Raw genomic sequence first — 11,995 nt, forward strand, 5'->3', positions numbered from 1 at the left:
TAGGGTGGGGCTGGAGTTGCTTTGAAAGTCTTTTTAGGAGGGGAAGGGAGACAATAAAAGGAAGAGAGCTCTGATCCGTAAAACTGCCTGCATTTAAAGAATACTGCTGATATCTCTTTTGCTATCCTGAAGTAGAGAGAGAGAGAGGCAAAGTAAGTCTTAATGCTAGATCTATTCAAATCTACACATGAGCCACGCCCCATTTGCTGCAAATCCGCCTTTTCAACAACAAAGTTGTACTTAAATTGCATGCATGTAGAGAAAGAGAGCAACCAATCGGTCACTATCACTTTAACTGTCTCTTCTTTGTCCACTAGTGCAAAATGGCCTCAGTAGCCTACAAGATAATGGTTACTATGGGGGCTATAGTCTCTCTTTTCCACCTCCTCTGTGCAATGGGGCTGTTCTCTACAATCATAATATGGCTCTCTCTAGAGTTCACTGCAGGGCTACCAGCTGCACTGGCACTCATAGTGGGGATACCATGCCTTGTATCAACAATCTCATTCGTTCTCATGGTCGGTATTAAAGAGAAAGGGATTGTACTCTCAATTCCTTACATAGTCCTTGGCGTCTTTATCCTTGTTACCGGCATATCTCTCATGACTCCTTTCATTGAACTCTACTCGCACGAGGATCCTGATCTGATTGGAGATTTCTGCAGCGACTGCGACCATGTGGGTGCACACACGTTGCAGTGCGTGACATCTTGCAACGACGAATGCTGCTTTACCAACTTTAGTGCACCTCTCTCCAGAGCCCTCATCAGTTTCTCAGCCATAGCCATAGCAGCAAGTCTAGCCAGTGTCATCATTGGCATACTGAACTTAATTTATAATTTTAAATATCAGCAGAACCCGCAGCAAAACAGACAAAAGTCTCACTGAAACGATTATGCTCTTTAAATTATTTTTTAATGTCGCCCTCTTCTTACTTTCTCTCTTTTTTTGTGACAGACTCTCTCTCTCTCTCTCATTTTTACTATTATTATTAGTTCTCAATATTCTTCATTATGTTTGTACCTCTTAACTTATAAACATCATGATTACCAGTACTACTATAATGATTAAAATTATATTTTTATTATTTATAACTGCCACACACAGCCAGAAATGTACACATCGATATTGTGCATGAACTATCTCCCTCAGGCCTGTGGTCCCAGTATATGAATATGCTATAAATAGGTGGAGTCTTGTGCTAAAAATAGCAACATCTATTCCTGGTAGTTACATATATGGAATAATATTATAATTATGATACAAACATGACAATTAACATTATAATAATTATTATGAATCAGAATAACTAACAAACAAGCAAAAGAAGCTTGTATTAGAAGTTGCCAAGATGCTCATTCACCTTCACAATTCAACTGGATTGACAAGAAACCATGAAGACTGAAAGACAAGAGCTTCAAGAAGTGAAAAACTTTTTGCACATGTGCAGATATGCAGTGATTGTGTCGGTTACAATTTTATAAGGGAGGATAAATTTTAGTTGACTCTTGAAAAATTAATAATTATAATGGTGGTACGTACAATAATGATAATGATAATGAAGTTTCCTGTGATAACGAAAATAATAAATGAAAGAAAAAAGAGTATATTTTATGATACAGTTAAGAGAAGAAAATGTGATAATAGGTAGTTGAATCAATGTTAGAAGATAAAGAGAGAGAGAGAGTGTGTGTGTTAGTTGATTTTCTGATAAATAGGAATAGTCTTTGGGGGAGGAAGAGGTATTATACTATTGCTAAAAATTAAAGTGTCTGATCAAGTGGGTGATTTAGGTACAGAGCTCTTTTATTTATTAGATTTTTACATGCATGCTGTAATGAATAGAGATGATAAATGAATGACCGATAGCATAATCAAGATGTCGAAGTGTCAATGATTTGGTGAGCGTGAGGTGCCAGGGACGGCTGCTGGATCTGTTGCTGCTGGGAGCTACTGCTTTCTCCTTGATGCTGCTGGACTTGAACTGTTTGAATGGCAGCTGGTCCAGTGGAGCCAAGCCCATTGACTTTAGGAGACGAGAATGCTTTGTATCCAGTGAGATTGCAGTCGCATTTAAGAGCACCTGCACCACAATCACAAAAGAACCTTGAGGAAGAGAAGAGAGAGAAGAAAGGAGAATCATAATTATTATTCCTAAGAAAACCGAGCCACATCAAAATTGACAGCTAGACTTTGTTGTGGTACATGTAGCTAGATATATATAATTTACATGTACATGTACATATATAATAAAATAATATTCCTTTACCTGTCATGTCTGACAAACTGTACATTGTGATCTTTGTGGCATTGCTTGATGCAGCTGATGCAAATCACACCACTTTCATTCTGACTGCAAGTCAAACACCTGCACACACACACACACAATGAAGTAATGAACAATCACAATAGCACCATAAAGACCATGCAAACACATAATGTACATGTACATGTACATGTACATCAAGGTATTGTAAAGAAAAGTGATGCAACTTTTAGGGATTTTCATACACAGTGTGTGTACTGCACATGTACATGTACAGTAATAATGAATAAGAAGTAAATGTACATGCATAATGAAATTCTTTACATGTACATGTGACTGGATTTACACGTACTGTACCTGTAAAAATCATGCATTGGGAATGAATTGTCTCCTGAAATTGAGTAAAGGCATTTTCCTCTTTGAACAGCATCATCCAACGTCTGCCTGTTATTGTATTCTGTATTACCTGAAGAAAGAAAGAAGAGTAATAATAATGGTACATGTACATGAGCACAAGTTCACAATTCAATTTTACCTTGAAGAATGGGTGACACTCCAGTCGCTAGGCAGATTCCATCATAATCGTTATCAAAGACCTCGTTGTCTTTAATGACTCCGCCCCCTCCATTAGTCACCTCGATCCCGGCAGCTTTCCCGCCAAATATTCTGTTGTGGCTTAGAACTGGTTGACTGTTAGATGATATTAGGACACCTACAAAGCATACATGTACATGTAATTGTTATAATAATTATTATTATATATGCATAACAGAAAATTATTTGAAGTCTCTCCAAGCTATTTTGTCATTAGGGTATTATACATGTACATGTACTTTTGGAGCAACTTTTAAAATTCATAAAAAATCCAATTATGATCGAAATCAGCTCAAACTTGAAAAACAACATAAAAACATGTGTATGTATTAGGAGAAATTATAAAAATGAAAAATTCTCTCTTAGTCATTTTTGGTGAAATTGGGCCAAAGTCCCTGTACTATAGTACAGGGACTTTGGCCCAATTTTGGAGAAACTGTAAAAATTGGCAATAATCCAATTTTGATTGAAATTAGTTCAAACTTTTTGTAAGAGTATAATATACCTGTGAGCTTATTATTGAAAATGTCGTTGTCTTCAAGAACACCACGCCCATTATTAAATATGCAGACTCCGCCTTCTTTTCCGTTGTAAATATTATTGCGTCTGAGTATCGGGTTACTATCAGTTTTGATCCAAACGCCAGCCAAAGCATTCCCATATATGTCATTCTCTTCTAGTACACCTTCACCTGAAAAAATAGAGAAAGAGAAAGCTAAAATCAAACAAAACATTCATGTACATGTATATTCAATATAAATGTTATCTTGTATTTAAAAAAAACACTGGGAAAATTACAACTAGACAAAACCTTTGAGTGATATTGTCAGTGTAGTGCTTCCACAAACATAAAATAACCAAAACAACATGTACATGTACATGTATTACACTAACCTGAATTATAAATCAAGACTCCACCATTTTTACCGCCAAATATCTTATTTTTTCTAATAGTGGGATTGCTACCAGTCCTATATAGGAATAATTAAAGATTAAATCAAAAGTAAAAAAGATACACAATGTACATAAACATGCCCATTGCACAAAATGACTGACATTAGAGATTGAATGCTCATACGTGTGATGAAGCAATAGAGGCTGCTGTATGCTTGCCCAGGACTGTTAACTAATTAATGTCTCACACATAATTATCACTTCACACATTGTACTCCAATCTGATTGGACACTAGACATGCTACCATGCTTTTCTCTCATTCTAGAACAATCTACATGTATGGATATATATATGTGAGAGTAGAGAGAAAGTAGAGAGTTGCCATTTTTGACAAGATAGTTTCAATTTTTAAAAGAACGCAGTCAACCTCTCGGCTACGCGACAATACAAGTATAATAGTTGTATTGCAATATGGACCTTATCTGTATTCCTGAAAAGGAATGATTGTATATATCATTCTCCTCCAGTACTCCTCTCCCATTGTCATAGAAGTATATCCCAACCTGTTTACCGCTGTGTATTCTGTTGTGTCTCAGTGTTGGCTGGCTCCCTGTACAGCAGTAGAAAAGAGAAATAAGATCAATGAGACTCTCAATAGAAAGGTGTGCAATGACCAGGATAAACACTCCATACACACACAGAGCATTGACACAATACAATATAAAAAATTAATAAAATAACTACAGGTACACGTTTCTTTCATTTCAATGTACTGTACACAGGCTATAGACTGTCTCTCTCTTTATTTGCTGTTTTGTCTTATTACCTGTTGTGATCCACACTCCTGCCAAAGCATTTGAGTGTATTTCATTTCCTTCAATGAGACCTCGTCCGTTATCATGCTAAAAATAAAATAAAATAAAATAATGCTCACTGTACACAATTATTATCCTCTACAATAATACTGTACTGGATGTACATGTACATGTACATGGTTCTCTTATACTGTAAAGCATCATCACTTACCACATATATTCCGCCATGGAGTCCATGATGAATCTGATTGTTCTTAATGATAGGGTCACTCCCAGTCCTTATCTGCACTCCGGCCAGTGTGTTACCTAATTATAGAGATAAAATACATGTACATGTACACTTTAAAATAGAAAAAGAGAAAGAGAGAGAGAGAGAGAGAGGGGCTCACTGTGTATATCATTGTTTTCCAGTATGCCTCTACCTCCTCCAAAGAAGTACACTCCTCCCTGTAGTCCTGAGAATATTTCGTTGTCTTTTAGCGTTGGGTTGCTTTCACTTGTAATCCAAACTCCAGCATAAGTATTGGCAAAGATCCTGTTCTCAATGAATTGCCCACGACCCTAAAACATACACATGTACATCAGCAAGTAATAAAGAGAATATAATGAGCAGTAGCAAGCATGTACAGTACATGTACATGTATGTAGGAATGGGTCAGTCTTTTAGGTTACGTGTACTTGTAACTTATACTACTCAGATCTTAACTGGAGACTAATTATGTAAACAAAGCAGAAACAATGAAAACGCAGCTGGTGAGCTAGTTCAAACACCTGGAAAACAAACACTTGAAAACAGGATCAAACCCATTGGGGGGGGGGACAAGAGCAATGAAATGGAATTATAATTGTTTTAGTAGATGTACATACATGTACATGTGATTAGTCTGCATAACTCTAGTCATTTGTTTTGTACAAAAAAGGCCTCAAGCAATGAACTGATATGCACATGTACTTATTCTGATGCTGTGTGATGCATGCATATTTATCATTGATACATTAAAGGTTTCATGACACTCAATACCACTGGATACTAATGATGTCTAGGCTACACTGAAACCACTCAAACTACATGTACATGTACACATCCTAATAATACATGCATGAATGAGGAATAACCTCATGTCATTGTATCATTGTACTCTGCATGTAAAGAAACATGAAAGTACATGTTCCCACATTTACTGCATGTACATGTACAGCTATACATGTACATCAATACATTATTACTATGGAGTATTTACTATCAGTACTGGTGATAAGCTGTCACAGTGGATTGGTTTTGTATGCAAGTTGTTTCTCAATTGCCATAAGCAGGTGCTTCCTGTCCTTTTTACTACCATTTACAAAGGAAAGTACTTGTACCTGTACATACCATGTACATGTACATGTACATGTACATGTACATTTACATGTACATTTACACGGGATGATGCAATCAGACTTAATAGACTAAGAGACGTGCCATTAATATAAAAACAAAAAGTACATGTCTCAATTCTTACCCTATCATGTACATACACTCCACCAGTTGATCCATGATGTATTGAACACCGTCTTATGATTGGGTTGGCTTCATTTTTAATCTCAATGCCAGCAATTCTGTTACTGTGGATATCATTACTGTCAAGTACACCCTAAAATGAACACAAATCATAATATTCCTCATTCTCTCTCTCTCCCTCTCTCTCCCTTACTCGTCCATCTTGAAAGATAAAGAACCCAACGTCTCGCCCGTGATGGACCACGTTACGAGTGAAGATTGGAGAAGCAAAGTTCTTGATCCAGACGCCGGCGAGTTTGTTGTTATGAATATCGTTATCTTCAAACCGACCCTGCAAATAAACGCACATTGTGTGATATGGTTACATTGAAATGTGATCGACATATACATGTATACTCATGTACAGTACAGTTCATGTAAATAGCTATAGATCATAAATCTATGTACACAATAGCTGGCTAATAATTCAATTACTAGTTTATTCTAATACTGAAGACAGATGTCGAACCGTAGTAATATTATTATTATTATCATTTAAAATTATTATTATTATTATTACTTTGGCATGATCATCAACAAAGATGCCAACGTTGTTAGCATTAGCTACAGTACAGTTAGTAACCAGTGGATAGGCATCATCACCATGAGCATATATACAGGAACCACCTTAGGAAAAGAGATAGAGAGAGAGAAATAGAGGTAAATATACATGTACATACATTTACATGCACATGGTATAAATGTATGCAATGTACATGCAACATAAATTTTAAAAATTTTAATAGTTAAAACTTACAGAATGATGTGTTGGTAAAGTGGCAGTTGTGCAGTATTGGCTGGGACCCGTGGGGTATATCAATACAGTATTGTCTGAGATTAGGAGTATCATCCGGTGCATCAAACTAAAATAATTAAAAATAATGAAAAAGGAAAGTACAAGTGGACTGGTGTGCAAACAATAGAGATCAAGGCTCCAGACTTCATGGCACTCATATTCCACATAAAACAAACAAGCAAACCTGATAATTTAACTAAAGACTAAAACTTTGCATACCTTTATCTCCATGTTTGAGACTTGCACATGTTTGACATGTGGCGTCACCTCGATGACAGTCTGTGTGGTACTGACAAGTAGGACACGCTCTGGGCCGGCTCCTATTAAACTCAGTGGTCTATCAAGTACAAATGACTCGTTATATACACCAGGATGGACAAGGATTCGTCCACAAGGAGGAGCATCCTCAACTGCTTCAGTAACTGTTGAATAATACTATGAAAGGACAGGAGAGATTAAATGATTATCATAATGCTAGTACAGGTGTACATGCATGTACAATAATCATGTGAAATGATACATAAAGATATTATTGCTAATTATTATTATTTTATTTATTGTTATTATTACTTTTACAGCTGGTGCTTCAGCTCTGAGAGGATGAGTGGGAGGGAGTGAGGCTAGTTTTGGATAGACATGAGAGCAACCATACTGTATAAATGAAGAGAAAAATAAAATAAAATTTATCAAATGCTGAGTTAGTACAATGCAAACTGTGCACTTAATCATGATTTCATATAACTACAGTAGCTACAGTATCACATGAAAGAGAGAGGGAGAAAGGAGATCTCCTTACTGAGAGTAGTTGTAAAGTAAAGAAAATTAGTCTGCATGAACACAAAGTGTGTGTGTGGGCCCATATTTACTAATACTGTATGTAATACAATAAGAAGCTGGCAATGTATTGTAGCATGAGACTCTATAGGATGTAAGGCAGTGGTTGAGTCAGTGCTGTGTGGGTTTTATGATGACAGCTCTCAGCTAATGTACATGCACACAGTCAGAGAGCCGGCATAGCCTGCAGCTGTCATAACTGACAGAGGGCTCACTGGAATGTCACCTAATTGCACACAAGAAGGAGAGGGGAAGTGAGGGCCATAAAGATCAAAGACTCTTAAAGTGGAACACGGTCAACAAACAGCATTAAATAACTTAGAGTTATTAGCATCAGAAGCCAGAGGCAGTTTTGTCATCAAATAAATCTGTGCCATAAATGTCAACTAACATACGGTACATGTAACATTATGCATCCTTTCAAAGGGAGAGAGAGACTGAGAGACAACATGTAGAGTACATGTATGTACATACATGGCCAGAGGCAAACAAAAGAAATACATGTACATGTACACAGAAGACTTAGAGGGGGAGAGTAGCATGAGGGGAATGAGAGAGCGAGCCAATATCAAATAACAGTGTATTGCACACAATGAATTAACTCGATTAATCACTCATAACATCAAAAACAAGCCCATCGGATGCATGGACACAATCTACACTAGGATATAGATATAGGGCTCATGCTTTAAAAATAAAATAAAATACAGTACATGTAGTTTTACAGTGCAATAGTACATGTACTGCATAAAGAGTCATTTACCATCATTGAGAAATTTGTCTTCCATGATAGTCCATCCTCCACATGCATGCTAGGACAGTGACAGTTCTCTGGTGAAGGAGGTACGAATGGCGACTCCATTTCATAAACGCGCTGAAACAAGTCCTTCCTGTAGACATTTAAAAATAAAATAATGAAATATAAACATGCTGACATCAGCAAGGATGTACTTGTAAATGTATGTTTGTATTTTCATTAGTAAAATTGAATATTAATTTTATATTATTATTATTATTATTATTGTTATTATTACCATAGTTTCTCAGTTGAAGCGATTTGATTGAAGCGCCTGCAGGTTTGACTGATGCTTACCAGGTCCCTCTCTCTGAGAAACGAGAAGATATACTGGAGGACTTCAGAGGGAAGGCGCTCGTGAAAATAACTGTGAACAGCTGCAACAACAACAACGACAACAAAAGAAAGAAATAGTAAATTTTAAAAGGATAGAGATTGAGTGAAGATAATAACACAAAGCAGCCAGTGAGGTGCACTATCACTAGTATATACAGCCATATGGGGCATAAAGGAGAGAGAGAGGGAGGGAGGGCCACCCTCATAACTGAGAGAGAGTTTGTGGTCAAAGATTACTACACCACATCACTACAGAGGCTAATATGATATACTAGTAATAGGAGAGGCCTCAGGGGGCCACGAGGAGAAGGTGTAAGCCATCAGACATGATGTGGTTCATTTATCTTATCTAGAGAGCAATAAGAACCTACTACAGATATCAATGACTATTGAGAATATAGTAATTGTATTTTTATGTGTGTGGTTGGTGAGCTTGTTTCTGGGTACAGTAGCTCTCTCTCTCTCTATGCTTTAGCTGAACACGTGTTCAACCAGGTAGAAAATGACCCAGGTTGTGTATCTATAGGAACAAGCTAAACCACTTGAACTAAAGTGCCAGTAGTGATCCAATGATTAGATTAAAAGCTAATTAGGAGTCATGCCTCAACAGCCAGCATACACTCTCACTCATGCAGTCCATCAAAGAAAAACAGGCAGATGTACCCCGTCAACACACATAATTAAACATGTAGTGCATGTACATATACATAATGTTATTCATAAATTCATTAGTCATGCTGTAATGATATTCATGGAATATTAATGGTCTCTACTATTAGTGAAGCCCACCCTTAAAGGCACTCTCTCACAAGAAGAGATGCTGAAGTTGCAAGGTCAGTATGACTACAAGAAAAACATGAGATAAGGACTAATGGAGACTAATGGCTAAAGGAGGGACCAAAGAGTAAAAGGTGTTACCTGCAAGCAGAGCAACCAAATGTACTAATTAGCCAGACGACTTTGGTAATTGATTGTGACAGGGGCATGCATGTACATGTACATGTACATGTACATGTATGCATGTGTACACTTTCTCAAGGAATTCTATTATTCAACTGTACATTTAAAGCATGACAATAGCAGCCAAATAGCAGCTTTAAGCTACTGTAGTTATAGTATGTTTTGTCTGAGGGACAATAGCTCCTGCCTTGCTAATGGGCTATGCCTTGATGAGTAACAGTTAGTGGTAGGCTGCTCAAAACACTTGTACATAAACAACAACATGTGTATAGTGGATACACATACATACAGGCACACAATGCATGTAAGGGCACACTATTGTCTTATTCATTGGTGTATTGTTGAACATTCCATTTATCTGCAAGGAGAAAAGCCAGAGTCTATTCATTATGGAGCAATGCATAACAAAAAGAGGAGGAAGGTTTCCAACAGAGAGAGACAGAGTACCACAGGATATGAATATCCTCAATCTCTCCCACTCCATTTGACCACTATCACTACATCATTATGAATGCCTTTATTGGAACCTTCCTACACTCACAGAGACTGCCCCATTCAATGCATATGTACATATTGATGCACTCTAGAGATTGGTAACACCTCTCTCTTTCTCTCTTCCAATCAAAGAAGGGAATGTCTTAAGTGATGGGGAGGGATGTGTATTGTAGATGTAGTATTAGCTCACCAGTGCTTGGTACTGTTTGTTCATTGACTGAAGTGGTGTCTGGCTTTCTCTTTCTACGTGGCATCTAGCAAAAGGAAAACAAAGAGAGAGATAAGAGTTGAGAGTGTGCATATGTTTTGACACAAATCTGCACCATATGCTAATCAAATATGTAGGTGACAATATATGCACACTTTTAAATATGACAAACACAAGGCAGTGATTGATTACTATTCCCATCACTACAGTGCCAGGATATACAATTGTGTACATGTCACATACACGCCTTCTGTGGCTCGTTAAAATCCATAGTATTACATGTACTTTTACAAACGTGTAATTAGTTTTGAGCAGAGCACAACAAGAGAAGGTGAGTAAGGCAGTATCAACAAGTACAATCACACTTCTCTTTGCATGTACTACTACAGCTAGTACTACATGTATGTGTACATGTATAAATGCAAAATTGTACATAAAAGTATTTCCTTTGTCTTCTTCTTTCATACCACCCAGTCTCCTTTAGAAAACTATAATTAGTCTCTCCTTTCTCCCACATGAATGACAAAATCTACCCACTCCAGACAATAGGTAGTATACCCACCTCAAAAACAACCTCTTATCTAGTGTACGTGCATGCATGGATTAATAGTAAAACCTCAAAACATAAAGGAACCAGCAGCAATATGCAGTGAGAGTATGCCCATATACAATGCATACTCATACTATCTTACTCCAATATCCCATACACAGCGTACAAGTGAAGCCAGCAGCCTCCTAGGGTACTCATTAAATACATATACATACATGTATTCCGTAAATATACTCGTATTCAAAAGTAAAGGCAATTAATCATCGCCGAGTATACTCTAATTATAATCAATTTTTAATTGGTTATAACATCTGTTAGCTTTCTGTCGTGTCTCTAATAATTATATCTGTCACAAAACAGAGCAATCATCTTTATTAAGTGCAAGTGCATAATAATTAAGATGCTATTAGGCCCAATTTTGCATGCATGTTTGACAGCAAGTAGCGTGGAGCAAACAAGTAAGGAAGTATATATGTACATCTTGCCAATTTGCTGTGGAATATTAAAAATTGTACTTTTAATGGCTACTGTTTGGTCTGTGAGTGCAGATGAGTGTTTGCTAGCTAATATCAACCAACGAACCATCTCCAATGATGTAGATTGAAATCTTTGTCTGTTCCTTTTTGATCCTAGTTTGAAGCCTTCTGCCATCAGTGTATACAAGCCTGCAAAGGTACAGCAGAAGTAAAATTATATCTATTGCCTGACAATGAATAATGGGAATATTAATAAAGAATTGTGGTAAGTAAAACTGCATGGAATAATTCCCAAATATAATCCTGAACAGTTTGGCAATGTTATAGTGTTTGTTTTTAAAGTGGGCAAGTAATCAAGCAGAGTGATTGCTCAAGCCTATATCAGTGTACAAGAATAACTAAGCTTCAGTATACTTTAGTGACCATTTGTCTGAT

At 36.9% G+C, this 11,995-nt stretch overlaps 2 protein-coding genes across 2 annotated transcripts; one reads left to right on the forward strand and one right to left on the reverse strand.

The window, feature by feature from the left end:
• The first annotated feature begins 6 nt into the window (after positions 1-6).
• Positions 7-1,117, forward strand: LOC109584829 (uncharacterized). Its single transcript, XM_020000715.1, has 2 exons — positions 7-152; positions 318-1,117. Exon 2 carries the CDS (start codon positions 324-326, stop codon positions 885-887), a length of 564 nt encoding a protein of 187 aa, XP_019856274.1. The 5' UTR covers positions 7-152; positions 318-323; the 3' UTR covers positions 888-1,117.
• Positions 1,118-1,472: 355 nt separating this feature from the next.
• LOC100634824 (F-box only protein 11-like) lies at positions 1,473-11,775 on the reverse strand. Its single transcript, XM_020000721.1, has 20 exons — positions 11,667-11,775; positions 10,517-10,580; positions 8,774-8,912; positions 8,503-8,629; positions 7,476-7,556; positions 7,125-7,340; positions 6,867-6,972; positions 6,630-6,736; positions 6,264-6,401; positions 6,072-6,203; positions 4,959-5,130; positions 4,781-4,875; positions 4,581-4,656; positions 4,232-4,364; positions 3,754-3,830; positions 3,365-3,550; positions 2,801-2,977; positions 2,623-2,731; positions 2,269-2,367; positions 1,473-2,105 (listed from the first exon to the last, which is right to left on the reverse strand). Exons 1-20 carry the CDS (start codon positions 11,733-11,735, stop codon positions 1,874-1,876), a joined length of 2,535 nt encoding a protein of 844 aa, XP_019856280.1. The 5' UTR covers positions 11,736-11,775; the 3' UTR covers positions 1,473-1,873.
• Between the last annotated feature and the right edge of the window lie 220 nt (positions 11,776-11,995).

The sequence above is a fragment of the Amphimedon queenslandica genome, unplaced genomic scaffold (assembly GCF_000090795.2).
Source record: "Amphimedon queenslandica unplaced genomic scaffold, v1.1 AMPQUscaffold_13161, whole genome shotgun sequence".
In the NCBI taxonomy this organism is placed as follows: Eukaryota; Metazoa; Porifera; class Demospongiae; order Haplosclerida; family Niphatidae; genus Amphimedon; species Amphimedon queenslandica.